General features: G+C 27.3%; 1 protein-coding gene across 7 annotated transcripts in view; it reads left to right on the forward strand.

The window, feature by feature from the left end:
- The window catches only part of LOC127282734 (cAMP-specific 3',5'-cyclic phosphodiesterase), a 262,846-nt gene that overhangs the window by 126,532 nt on the left and 121,740 nt on the right, over positions 1-14,574 (forward strand). For 3 of the 7 annotated variants that reach the window (XM_051307191.1, XM_051307193.1, XM_051307192.1), the window contains exon 2: positions 5,802-6,087. The exons of 3 other annotated variants lie outside the window; for them this stretch is intronic. In XM_051307191.1, coding sequence (XP_051163148.1) covers positions 5,909-6,087 — 179 coding nt within the window. In that variant the 5' untranslated portion in view covers positions 5,802-5,908. The remainder of the gene's footprint in view (positions 1-5,801; positions 6,088-14,574) is intronic. One more of the 7 variants, XM_051307194.1, reaches the window with a different exon arrangement.

Below are 14,574 nucleotides of genomic sequence, written 5' to 3' on the forward strand. Positions count from 1 at the left end.
AAAGAATTCATTTCTTGAAATAAGAAAACACACACTAAATATTTTAATTAATTTCATAATTCTGAATCCTTTATGCAAAATTTTAATTTTATATTTAAAAAAAAAAATATATAATTTACAAAAAATTAGAAAAACGTAACAAAATTTGCTTGAGAGAATTAGAAACGCTTTTGTTGAATGATAGTGTAATTTGCATTTAATTAATGTTGGAAAATTTTGTAGCTAGAGAGTTTAATCTAAGTTTGAATTATCAATTTGCGACGTTAGGGATTACGGACCATTACATTTATCAAAGCTAACAAACCGTCAAATTTCTACTTTGAGTTCCAATTAGTTCGAAAAGTGTATATTACCAACAATTCGCTGTACGGATTTTCCCTTACGCATTAGACACTTTAGTTTGAACTGAAAACCAATCGCATCCCCTTTGATCCGTGTCTCTCGTGCGGTGTGCAATGTATAACAAAACTCAAAGTTCAAAATCGACTCGAGAGTGCTCTTTCAAAGTTGTTATGTACTCTAAGTTTGCGGTTTTGTTAAGAAAAAATAAAAATAATTTTATGCTTCAAAAATTGTTTTAATTTTTTCTCTATAAGAAACGAGCATTGAAAAAAAAATTTATTTTATCAAATAATTTTTATTAGTATATTATATAGTTGAGAATGGAAAAATTATGTCTACACTTCTTTTTAGAAAATGCAATAAAATATTTCGAAAGCTTTTTGAAATAAATGGACGATTTATTTTTATAAGTGAGCTTTATATATTGTGTGTTTGGATTCGAGAGGGTGTATATATATATAATGTATAATATTCTATAAAAAGAAGGAAATATGTAAGACGAAAGGAAAATTCGATATTGCAGCTGGAAAATCTCTCTAAAGTATTAAGATAATATCAGCATTACCGGTATAATTTTTAACAGTACATTTTTCCAACTCGACGAAACGGATAATGATCACGCGATCAACGGTGAAGAGCAATTATTATTTTTCTTCTTCTAAAAATAGACACAAGTTTTTTTTCTTTATTTTAAAAAAATTATCTATTTTTATTTACAAATTAATATGTAAAAATACGAAGAAAAAAACAATATTTTTGTTTACAGTGCATGTAAATTTTATTAAATTAAATTAGCATCTGCACTCGATCAAAGGTGATATTCTAATTAAATTTCAACATTTAATTGCAACGAGTAGCAAATACCCAAATAACATGAATCAAATTTTGAAATTTGTTTTTTCATTTTAAAAGAACGAGAATGAAATTGAGTTGATGTGCATGACAAATATATTATATATATCTATACAGAAATGAGAAAGCATCTCCAAGGGTTTCGGTTTTGATTAGCTGACTGTCAACTACGTGATATCCTTTAGAATATCACGTGACTTTGCATGCGGGTAAAGTCTCCCTTTCAGCAAATATCTTCATTAAATAAGCTGTGCATTACACGCTCAAGTAAATTATCTTCACTCTACCATCTAAATTAATTGTTGACTTTGTCATTTCAATCTAAATTTCTGGTATACGTCAAACTTTCAAGTAATCATTTGGTAATGATGTAAACATGTTTCTTGCAAATATTCTCAAATTATGATTCTTTATACAATTTTTTTTTAAACAATTATGGGTTCATGAACCACAATTTTCTTAGTCACGAAATTTATAAAATTTATTTTTTTTCGTAATTTACATTTGTGAGAGAAACTGTTTTCGTTATCAAGGATTTTGTTAATTTTCCGAGGATTTACGGGTGCTATAAGTCTTTATTGCATTCATTTGAAAATCGTAATATAAAGTGCTCATTTGCATTTTGCTGCATCGAGACACTTTGCTCTCCCGCATTTACTAGTTTCGATTCAAAGACACTGTTCTTTGCTTTTTTTTTTATTTTAATGGGGCGCTTCGCTTTTATGTACCAGTTCTTTCATTTGATACTTTATTATTTTCTTTGGGAGATAATTCTTAAAATTCACTAATCTAAAAAAATTTCACATTTAGGTATACGTCTTCGTTTATGCAAATTTTCTTTTATTTGTTCTTTTTATTTTTCTCGAATCTTTAATTCTATTGAATTTTTAATTTTATTGAATATTTTATTCCACTGGGTTTTTATGTGTGAGTTTTTAGTTTAAAAACTTTAATTTTTTTTTCAATTGAATTTTAAATTGAATTTTGAATTTTTATTAAATTTCAGTTTTTATCAAATTTTTTTATTTTTATTTTCTATTTTCTAAATTTATATTTACATTTTTGTTGATTTAATTTTTGGGAAAAATTTCATGATATTTTAAAAAAGAATTGTTCGCTTGATGAATGTAATTTTAGTCGATATACATTGTTATAGATAACTTGATTTTGAGTTTAATTTAAACGTATGGAAGTGGAACATTTGGAAATTGAAAATTAGACATAATATCTTTTACCGTTTGATACATAGGCAAAGGTATTGAAATAATGTAATTTTCTAGTCTAAACCGTTTATGTTTTATCATATGTGTACCTCGTTATGATGCGTCGACTATAACTACATTGGTCAGGATGACGTATAAACGTGAATGCGAACACATTTATAATTTCATGTCAATATGTTCAGAAAAATGCGAGTAATCAAAAACAAATGAACAAAAAATATCTACATTTTTATATTTATATTAAAAAATACCAATAATTTTTCTGACAATTATTTTGTCAAAAAAATTTCTGAAATTTGAACTTTTTGTTATGCATCAAATTTTCGAGAAAAAAAGGAGGGAATCGTTTTTCGGTAAATTAAAGATGTTCTTGTTTTTTTTGTCACTATTTGTTTTTCACGCATTTTTAAAAGCCATTGAATATTTAACCAAATGGGATATATTCAGAGATGGAAAATGTGTGTAAAGTAAATGTGATCTATGTATAATAGCGGGAGCACGATCGCGTCGGCCAATTTGAAACAATCACAGCTCGTTGAAAGCATTCATTGCAATCGGTCAAAATAAATCTCAATTTTCTTGAACGAAACGTGCTCCTGCATTGAATCGATAGAATCATATTTAATATAAATATAGACATCGATTTTATTTCTCAAATAAATTTCTTCCCGGTTTTTGTTTTCAATTTTTTCTAAAGAAATGAGAGAAGATTTCTTTTACTTTAAACCAAATTTTATTAAATTAAAGAAATAATTTTTTAATAATATTTTATTGATATTAATAACAATTAAAAACTAATAATAATAATAATTATACTTCAAATTCAGTTTAAAAAAATTTTTTTAAACAGAAATTTAATTACTATTATGTTTGGTGATGCAATTTCATATTTACAGCAATAGACAGATATTTTAATGTAATCGTATTGTAGGTGAAAATTTTTTTTTATTCGTCACTTTAACGAATCATGAGAACGAAAAAAATTAGGTATGCATAACCGAATGTGGTTTGATTTTTTGGTTTTATCGACTATCTAAAAATGCGTGCTTCGATAGTTAAATTTGAATAACAAATTTTTATCAGCGCTCTCGATATTCATTGAAAAGTTCATTTTCCTAAAATACTGCCCCTACAACCTTTATCGCGTTTAATTTCTGATTTATTTTTACAGTCCTGTTTTAATAACTGATTTATTACTTATTGCAAATCGAAAATGCAAATAATTCTTCGATTTTAAAATATTAAAAATTTTTTTTATTAAAAGCTGTTTTGATAATGAAATATTTTTTTTAGAACTATGTTTTCTTTAGTAAATAATTATCTGAAAAAGTCAAAGAGAAAATAAAAAAAAATAAAGAAGTGAATTGTAAAAAATTTAGATAAGCCGTTTTCTTGTAAAAGAAAACAAGTCAGAGTTGCGAAAAAGTTGCGAGATTTATTTACGCGAATAGGTTTTTCTTTATATATGAGACTATTTATAATCGGTGGAAAAAAAAATATATATGAAACATTTTTATTCTCTTTTTAAGATACGAGACGCGGTCGGCAATGCTTTTAGCATTATAACATATTAATGTCTCTTGGCACATAATCGTATATAAATGGCGTTAAACAGACAAATGAGAAATTCCGACTTTAAATCCGTGTATTCGTTTAGAGAGAAAATCTTACGAAACGAAAAAACGAAGACAAAAGCTTGCAAACTTTCGAGTTTTATCTCTCTCTCTCTATCTCTCTTGAAAATTTTTCGCATAAATATACGGGTTTACTTTTTTTTCAAAAAGGGAGAGAAAAATCCTTCAGGGTTTACGAAACAGTTTGTTGCTGTCTGAAAACTTGTGCAATTTTTAAAAACAACTTTTAATAAACTTTTTTACTTTATTCTCTTCTTAGAAGAACGTAGACAATTTAATTTCAAGTAGCAATATAATATTTATATACATACATCGTGTAAAGTTAACAAATGGTTCTTGATAAGTTTTGTCATTTGAATGTCAAAAAGAATTTAAAGTTTAATTTAATTTTCAGTTTTGACAAATTTTCCAACTTTATAGTTCGTAAAAAATTTTCTAAGTCAAATAAAAGAGAAAAATTTATTGAAAAAACTTTTTTTCTTAGAAATTGTTATATATATAAAAAAAAGATTCAAATTCAAATTGAAGAAATGTTATTTTAAAAGGGGAGAAAAATTTTTCTATCAATATAAATATAAATACGTTAAAAATGACACAAGTGGATATAAGAAAATAAAGTTGTGCGGGTTCTGGTTGTAGGTACGATACATTCCTACAGAGAAATTCCAATCTGCCTACGTGAATTTGATAAACAAAGTACCAACAAGTAAATGTATGTTTGTGCATAGATATCATATTATGTAAACGTAGCATGTTCAAGGTCTTCTTTGACGTGTTAGTTGGTTACAAAAAAGTGAATAAATTAATGAGGCAAAACTTTTCTTATAACGTATGCCAAGTTTTGCTCCAGAACTCTTTGACATACTAATCATGTGCACATCCATTTGCACAAATTCACATTTTTTATGCACATCAATCCTGTTTTTTTTTAAAGATTTTTCTATTAATATTAGTTTTTCGTCTTCTTATCTTCATTTATTATACATTCATAGAATTGATAAATATTTCGTTTATTTAAACAAAAGCAAACGATTCGAATTATATGTATTTTAGGAAATCGTCAAAGAAGGAAACCCGGAATATCTATATTTGTGTAATATCAATATTCTAATATGGCATTTGTCATTTTCCAGCTCTTGTATGCAAATGACAATTGTTATTTGAATTATTATCTTGCAAATAAAGAAACGAGATATCAAAATGTTAAAACAAACCGCCGACAATTAGATTAGATTCATTACACTGAAAAAGAAAAGATTTTGTGTTTGCAAGAAAAGTTACTGTTGCCAAAATAACTAACTGTTGCCGTAGTAACTTCTGCCATAGTAACTGTTGCCATAGTAACTAACTTTTGCCATAGTTACTGTTGCCAAAATAACTAACTGTTACCATACTAACTTCTGCCATAATAACTTCTGCCACAGTAACTGTTGCCATAGTAACTTTTGCCATAGTAACTTTTGCCATAGTAACTTTTGCCATAGTTACTGTTGCCAAAATAACTAACTGTTGCCATAGTAACTTCTGCCATAGTAACTAACTATTGCCATAGTAACTGTTGCTATGGAAACAGTTGCTATAGAAACCGTTGCTATGGTAACTGTTGTTATAGTAGACATTTGCCAAAGCAAATGTTCCGACCTTTGGCCACGAAATCGTTAAAAATTAAATAAGAGAGAATACAGAAAGTCAAATGAATTTAGTGAAAATATTAATAAAATTAATTATTTAATTGTCCTATTTATACAAGATAAAATGATTATTAAACAGAACGAAAACGCAACGAGTGATGATTGTCACGAACTCGATAAATGATTTAGTGAAAGTGTTTGTAAATTTCGACAATAAAGTCGAAAGATGAGCAGCCTTCAAGTTCCGGAGCTTCGGCTTCCGGTAAATGATGGTAGCGGTGGGGGTGGTGGAGGAGGAGGTGCAAGTGGCTCTGGCACTGGTCATAGTACCATAAAAGGATTAGTTCCTCTTCTATTGGTTCCACCTAGCAGTATTCCAAGGAGACGACATTCTTGGATTTGTGGGTGAGTCGAAATAAAAAAGAAAATTTTTGAGAATATATTGAATTTATAGAGTTTGCAAGTAGTATAAAGTTACGGCAAAGATTTTGGCTGGTCCTGTCAGATGTTATACTACTTAGGTCGAGTAGAAATTTTAACTTTATGTATATATAATACCAAGCGCCATGTAAAGTTTTCAAAGATGAAAATTCTTTGCTTTAAAAAGTTTAAAAATTTTTTTTTCTTTGCATCATATAATACACGAATGGATATTCCCTCTTTCGCAAGGAACATATAAATATATGTATATATCGTGGAATATTATTTGAGATTTGTTCAGTATGACTTTTATGTGACATATAAACAGTGAAAAAGTTTATATGAAAAATAAGGTTCATTAACCTTGTGCACGGGGAACGTGCTAAAAATTCAAAACTAGATTCGTTCAATGTAACGTAAGAAAAAAAAGATTTTCGCGCGATGTATAAAGATCTGTCAATAAAAATGAGTAAACGATAAGGATTTTAAAAATTTTACTCCATTTTCGTTTTTGGTAGCTTCCTTTTTTTCTAGTATTGCATTTAGAAATTGTAAGTAATTATTATTATCGTTTATAAGAGAAATGAGCAACAATTGTTGATTATTCACAAACTCGAGAATAGAATGCAAAATTAATTGGGATTCGAGGGAGTTTATATTTTAATACTGGAGGAAACTTTTCTTAATGGGGGGGGGGGTATGTTTAAAAGGACCTATACACTTAGTTTGGAGCACTTTAATGGAGTTGAAATTTCGTTTAAGAACTATTACCTTAGCAACCGCAGAAGACCTCAGGAATATCTAAGTACGATTGCTATTCATCGATGACCTAATTGAAGACTTTTCTATATAAATTCAAATTTATGCCATCTTTCCTTCTATTTCTTGTTTCTTTTTTTTATATTCCATTAAAATTGCAACAATGTTGCATTTCAGAAAACTTTCTATAATTATGTTTCGAGAAATTGAATTCTTGGAAAAGTTTGCTGAATCTATTCGATATTCCATATCTCAAATAATTAATATGAAAAGGATTTTATTTAGCAATGAAAAAAGTATTAGGCACATATAATTTCTTTGAATTATTTATTGAAAGTATATTTAAACGAAAAAAAATATTTGAAAATATATTTTTAGCAAATTATGTACGCAATTCAAATACCAATTGTTTTTTTTGAAACAAAAACCGATTAGGATTTAAATATATTTGTACATCATGAAATGAAAAAAACAGAGATAAATGTGTGTTTTGAAATGCACAATGACGCTATGTGCGCAATCCCATCACGCTTCTTTTACTTTTTTTCCTTACTTTTTTTTTAGAGAAAAATTATAGTGAGTGAATAATTACTATTTATTTTATATCAGTGATAGTCATTGCTCAAAATTACTCGTAATTATTCACTCAAATTGTCGAACCCAATTAACATTGACAACGCGTAAAAAAAGGTTTTTTAATTCTAGAATTGAAATCTCTATTTTAATCTGTATAGAATTGAGAAATTCTGAAATTAAGAATAATTTTACAACTGTTTGTTTAAAAGAAAAAACTTGTGATACAAATAGAAAAAAGTAGAAAAATAAAAGTTCGCTATTTTTGATATGCAAACAAACAATTTGAATTTCAAAAGACACTTGAGAGCAATAACAATGAAATAAACTAATCGTTTAGACTGACGTTTTCATTATATAACGATGCTCGTTGAATGTTGATAAGAAATTCTTTGTCAAAATTTCTTGAATGGATACATGTGTTGGCAAGTAAATGGTCCATTTCAGAATAAGTCTTGTCTTACGAGACAATTTGTCAGTGGTTATAAATCTTTATATATAAATATATCTCAGCTTTCAATCTTATTAGTACACATATTATATATATTATGAATTAACACAAAGTTCTCATATTATAATTGTCTATTAATATACAACGCAAGTATTCGTAATCGTTTCTCATCCATTTCAGTACATCTGAAATGACACACACGTTGTCCACTAAAATTGATTATTTACTGCCACTCAAAATAACACCCAGTGTCTACAACGTAGGTGGTTCCGTTGTTAGCTGTTCCGAAGTGTATCATAATTTTCACATAACGATAATCAGATTGAAAACAATGGTCTTCGATTTTTTTTTTTTACAGATTTCTTATAATTTATTTGATACCTTTTGTATAAATTGAATTAAATAATAATAAATAAATTGAATAATGAATTAAATGTAATTTGGAATATGTATTAAAATCGCAATACTTTGCATAAATTTTGACGTTTTAATGTTTTTTGACATTAATGACCTTTTAAAAATCCAAATTACACTTAAGAATTCGCTAGTCGAGTCGTGTCGTTGAAATATACGATATTATTTGAATAACAAAGTTTTCTCTTGTTTGTTTCAGGTGAGTCACCTTTATTGTTGTTTTTGCCCATTCCACACGTGTAAGTACCTATACCTACTCTTGTTTTAATATCATTGCAACTCTATTGTTCTTCATTTCAAGTTTCCACTGAGTATATCTTCTCTCTCATTTATGCTAATATGATGCTATTGTAGTCGAACATTAACCTGATGATAACGTTGCGATAGAGAGTGCGAGATAATCATTTTGATGTCATTCAAGGGAAGGTTTTTTAGAAAATTGTCATTTGATTACGTGACAGATGTGAAGATGGGTTTTAATCCCTGTGGTTTCTCACAATTTTCTTTCACGGAAAATCTTCTCGCAATTAAGAAAATGGGTCATTTTTTTCATACGAAGGATCTTGAAAAACATCCTTTGAAATATTTATCACTGTCAGAAATTATCGGTTTATTTTAGAGTTGTTGCACAAGTTTTCTTAATTACTGCGAGCGATGTTCATTATATTCAAACGAGATTATTTTTTTTTATTTTATCAATCAAAATTGCTCGTGAGTAGATTTGAACTATTTAATTATATTCGAAATATTAGTGATGGTTTAAAAAAAATAGTTACGAGAAATTATTAAATTTGTTTTTCTTTCAAGCAAAACTTTTTTAATACTTTTCTGAAAATAATATGGTGGAAAGAATATTTTCAAACAGTTGAGATTCTGATGGGTGTCAATAACGTATGCAGATTGAAAGAACATAAAGTTTATTTTCGGCAAGCGAAAATTAATATGAAGTTGTCTAATGCATCTTTTACGATCGAAGTTCTCCCGGACATTAGGGGAAGAGGAAAAAGTTTTTGAGTAAAATAACTTTGTCCTAAACTTGCACTTTAGAAGCGTAGCTAGCTTCCTTGCATGAATACCATTTCAAAATGGTATAGGACCTCGCAAACTTTAATAATCTTCAGTGTGAAAACTTTAAGTTTAGAAGCAATGCAAAATAGACTTATTTCCGTTAAATTTGAAAATAATTATCTTGAAAAATATCTAATAATTTGATTTAAAATTTTATATATATTTAAAAAATATATATTCATACGAGGATACATATTTCTCAAAAATAATAACTAGGTCAAACTATATATCGGCCTCTGTCATAAAAGATGTTGACGATTATGGGTTCAAAAGTTAAGCAAAGCAAATGTTGAAAAGAACTTTCTGTATAACTATTACGACTCTTTTTTTTCTTCAAAAATATAAAGATTATTATTTTTAGTTGAGTTTGAAAAGAAATTTGGTATTTATGCTTAATAAATTATTTATTTACTTTTTCACAATCAGTTTATTAATAATACAATTTATTTATACATAATTCATGAATTTAAGTCAATAATAATAATAATAATAATCAATAGTTTTATTGATTATTCATTATTAAAAGTTTATTCTTTCTCCAATTAGAGGAAACTTGAATGAGTAGTAGTTAAACTGAACCATCGGCAAAGTAAAATTCCCAAAGGTAGGACTTACATTTGAATGTAGTACTAATTTAACAAAGCCCCTTTTTTTGCCCTTTAGAAAATTCTCTGCACGTATCTCAGTCGGTAAAGTATTAATGACGAAACTGCACTTTGCCGAGAGGGTCAGAATAAAGTTTTGATAAAATTTTCGAACCGTGGAATTAAGTAGTAATTTGATATCCATTCATGGAAAATATCATACGTAAGTGCTTGAAAAGTTTTTGATTCATAAAATAGTTATTAAGAAAAATGGTGACCGTAACATATTTTATTTATTTATTTATATAAAAAAAAAGAAAATGACCTTTCGTAAAAATTTTACCCTAAAGTGAAAGAAAAGCATCAAAATTTATAAGCGATAATTAAACTTGATTAAGAACTTGTCTGTATTGTTATAATAGACTCCCTAGAATATGAAGAAGGAATTTAGATTTGAAGATATATATATGCTGTTATCTTTTCTTATTATCTATTTGATACATTCTCCTTCACTCCTGAACGTGATCTGATTTCATGAAACTATATATTAAAGTTGAAGCTTTTTTTTTTAGTCTTAAGGAATGGAAAAGCCAAGATTTTTGTTTGTATTGCTTGATATATACAATGAAATCGGATGGCCCCGAATTTCGGGAAATTGTCCTTGATATATACTCGTTTTGGCGGCCGCTTCTCTCGTGGATGGGAGAATTTAAGGGAACCGTCACGTTGAAATCGATACTCAGCTCATGCATTCTTTTAATCAGGCCTATACATGTTTTTTTTTTTTTTTTTTAACTAAAATCATTTTTACACAAGAAAACAGGAATCTTACATTAAGAGGAAATTTCTCTTTTGATATCCTATTTTTAATATTTTTTTTTGTGTTTAAAAAATTACGCGTAATTATTTTTTATTCATTTAACTGACGTAAATCTATTTTTATTTACATAATCAGTTTCTTTTACCATTAAAAGCCTCACGTTTTCCACATTAATATTTACCAACTATTTAAATAAAAAAAAAATTCTTTTTACATTTACAACCTGATTTTTTTTACAAGAAATATATTAACCGATATGAAAAATTGATAGTTGCGATAATTTATTGATTTCATTGTGACGAGAAAAAAAAATATTTTAATACACTTTATTATTAGTTGATTTTTTTTCTCTATAAATTTTTTTGCTCTTCCACTTTTTTTGTCATAATTTACAAAACTTAGGTGGAGATAATTTAAAATAAGCCAAGAAGCTCTTTATTAAGCGGTGTAATTTTAAACTTATTAATCGGACTTTAGCAAGAATCTAATTAAAAAAGAAAGTTTAGAGTCGCAAGTTATTAAACTTGTTTATATTTAATAATATTTTATTATAAAAAATTGAATTCTGTACACTGACCTAAAGTAACGTATTTTTTTTTCTTTCATTATAATCGGAAATAAACAATAAAACTGTATATAATATACTTGTTCTCATAAAACGTAAAATGATATTTCAGTTTATGTTTCACTTGTTATAAACGCTTCGTAAATAACGATTTTTTAAAATAGATTTTATGTCCTTTTATTTATACGTTTGAAAAAGAAATATTTATAAAATTTTTTCTTTTTTTTCGAAATGAGAAAATTGTAGAATAAAAAGAGAAAATTTCCTCTCAAGATGAGATTAATGAGATCAAATTCAAGATAATTTTAAAAAAAATTTTGAAAATTATATTTGAGTATCGATTTAAAATAGTATAAAGATTTGTGGTGTAGTTGTCGAGAAATAATTTGAACTTTATATAAATATAGTCTACGACGATCAACACAATCCATCCATCATTCGCTGTCGTTTCGAGATATCGCTGCATTGTAACTTTTTAGCATTCATTTTAAAAAGAGGTATATATCTATCCATTCCATTTAGATGAGTATAGGAATGTAAGTTATCATGAACATGAATCAAATCCTAGGTCTGGGGCTCGGCCATGCCCTCGTAAGTAAAGGAACTTGACCTATAAAAGCTCACCGAGCTTACACGCGGTAGTAATGCCCGTCTGCACGCGATCCTGCAATTTAGGATTTAAACGAAGATATATGAACTTGCTCTGAGCACTTTTACTAACTTCAATTTGCAAGATGTAAATTTGTCCAAGTTGATTGCAATTCGTCTATCCAAGTAGCACGTAATATCATCTTCAATATCACAAGTAATATTACATGAAAACATTTGTAATATTACGTTCTAACATTGCAGTAATATTCAAATTTCCGCCTCAAGGTAATATTGGAAGTACTATTAAAGTAATATTTACATGTAATATTAAAGTAATATTACATGTAATTTTAAAGTAATATTACATGTAATATTGAGGTATTATTACAAGATTTAAAACTGTATAGGTTGTTTAGTTATTCATACTTAGCAAAAAAAAATATTAAACTACTGCAAGTCAGATTGGTTCATTGGTTAAGACTTCCGACTTGTGTGCGTTAGGTTCGGAGTTCGATTCCCAATAGCGAGATTTTTTCCTTAAAACAAAATGTATCTTAATATTACATTGTAATATTTCACTAATATTACGCGTAGTATTACCTCGATATTACAATAATATAATATTAATAATAATATTACATGATATTACTGTAATATTAGGGTAATATTAAACGAAACGTGATAAAAAGAAAGGAAGAACTATTAGAATTGAGGAATAATGAATGAAGCTTCTTTAAGCTTTGAGGTGAAAAATCTGTAAAAAAAAAATTAAGATAAAGTGTATTTTAATAAAAAGATGACTATGATTTTCGAAGGTAATTCTTTAAAATAAAGTGTGTTAAATACAGGGCTATTTCCCGTGGGAGGGGTCTGCACAATTTTCGGGGACGGTCGATACAAACTTGAGTAACGACGTGTTTCACATGAACCACTCGTGGTCTATGTTCATCTCGCGTACTTTTAGAAGACCTTGCAAGAAGCTTATAGCAAAGATATGGATCCTCAAGTACGTCACATAAAACGTGAATTTAAGAAAAAAAAAGCTTTTTTTCTCACTTCTTAGTTCTTATCTTATTTAATTTTTCATTTTTCTAATTACAAACGGCCACAATGCGAAACGGGAAAATTGTATTAACAAAAGTTTTAATTACAAAGTAGTAAATTCGCATAATTAAATTTAAAATTTAACTTCAAATTATATAACAATTTAAAATCGAAAATAGTTAAAGAAGTAATATAATATAATAATTATTATTTTCAATTTTTTTAATTATTATTCCCATTATGGTCCTTGTCAACCACTTTATTATTAATTGCATTGTAATTACAATCGGTTTTCGTAATGATCACTTCCAACCATATTATAATATTATTATTATTATTATTATTATTGTTATTATTATTATTATTGTTAATATGGTTATTATTGTTGTTATTTTTACAGTATAATTATTATCTTACTGTTTCATTTTTTCCTATAAATAATAGATGCAATTGTTGATAGTTTTCATATAAAACTTTGAATCGTAGGCAACAGAACATATTCTACTTTGATTGATTTTAGAAAAGTTGAAAAAGTTCTTATTAACCAAGATATGAAACAATTAATCCCAAATCGAAACGATATAATAATAATCAATAGTACAAATTGGAGAAGAGGAAATTTACTTTGAAACGTTATTTTATTTTGTTTGGAAAAAGTTTTGTGACAGAAAACAATTATTTTAACTGTCAAACAATTTTCAATTTTATATTAATATAAATTATAAAATTATAAACTATATTTTCGAAATAATTTTCCGAAAAAAAAATAAGATAATTAAATTTAAATATGTCAGGGTTATATATTCACAGTTCTTATACAGAGTCGTGTGTTCATTTTGAATGAAAATGAATAATATTCAGACATAATTAGTTTCAATTTTCTTTATCTGAAATTAATTTTCTTCTCGCTGAGGTTAACTGCAAAGTGATGCCTTTTTTTCTCTCTCTCTCTCTCTCTTATTTCACCTATTGTTCATTTGCATTAATTATATGTATAGCAATTCTACCTCGAACTTTGGGAAAATTACCGTGAGTTCTCTTGTTAAAATGAAGTTTACCTATTCAGAAGCGCTGATTGGATATATTTGCATAGTATATACATATATTGCTACCAAAATATATAACAAGTATATTGTTGATTCACCTGCTATATATATATATTGAAGAAAAACAATTTCCTTCGCATTTAATTAAACGATTGTTTTTTTATTCTTAAAAGTATAATTTGTCTTCTTTTTCTTCTTCTTTCTATGTTCTCTTCAATTATATGAAAAATAAGAGGGTTAGTAGAGTACGGATTTAAGAAAAGATTAATTGTTGCTTTCAACCTTCTTTTTTCTCTATCCATTAATTCTATGTTTTTTCTGTCACTCAATTGGTAGAAGGACATCAACTTTTTACAAAATTTTATTTGGTTCAATTAAATTTTTTCTTCATTCGAAAAATTTATTAATATACAAAAAAAAAATGAAAGAAAATTTTTCTCTGTATTCTACCTTCTATTTCACAGTGAATCTTTGCACGATCCAAATTGCTGGTTGTAACTTCGACTCGGCCAAAATGTAATTCTACCGCCTTGAATTTCGCCACTGCCGAATAGGCA

This window comes from Leptopilina boulardi, unplaced genomic scaffold (assembly GCF_019393585.1).
Source record: "Leptopilina boulardi isolate dan_hultmark-lab unplaced genomic scaffold, ZJU_Lbou_2.1 LbouV2_302, whole genome shotgun sequence".
In the NCBI taxonomy this organism is placed as follows: Eukaryota; Metazoa; Arthropoda; class Insecta; order Hymenoptera; family Figitidae; genus Leptopilina; species Leptopilina boulardi.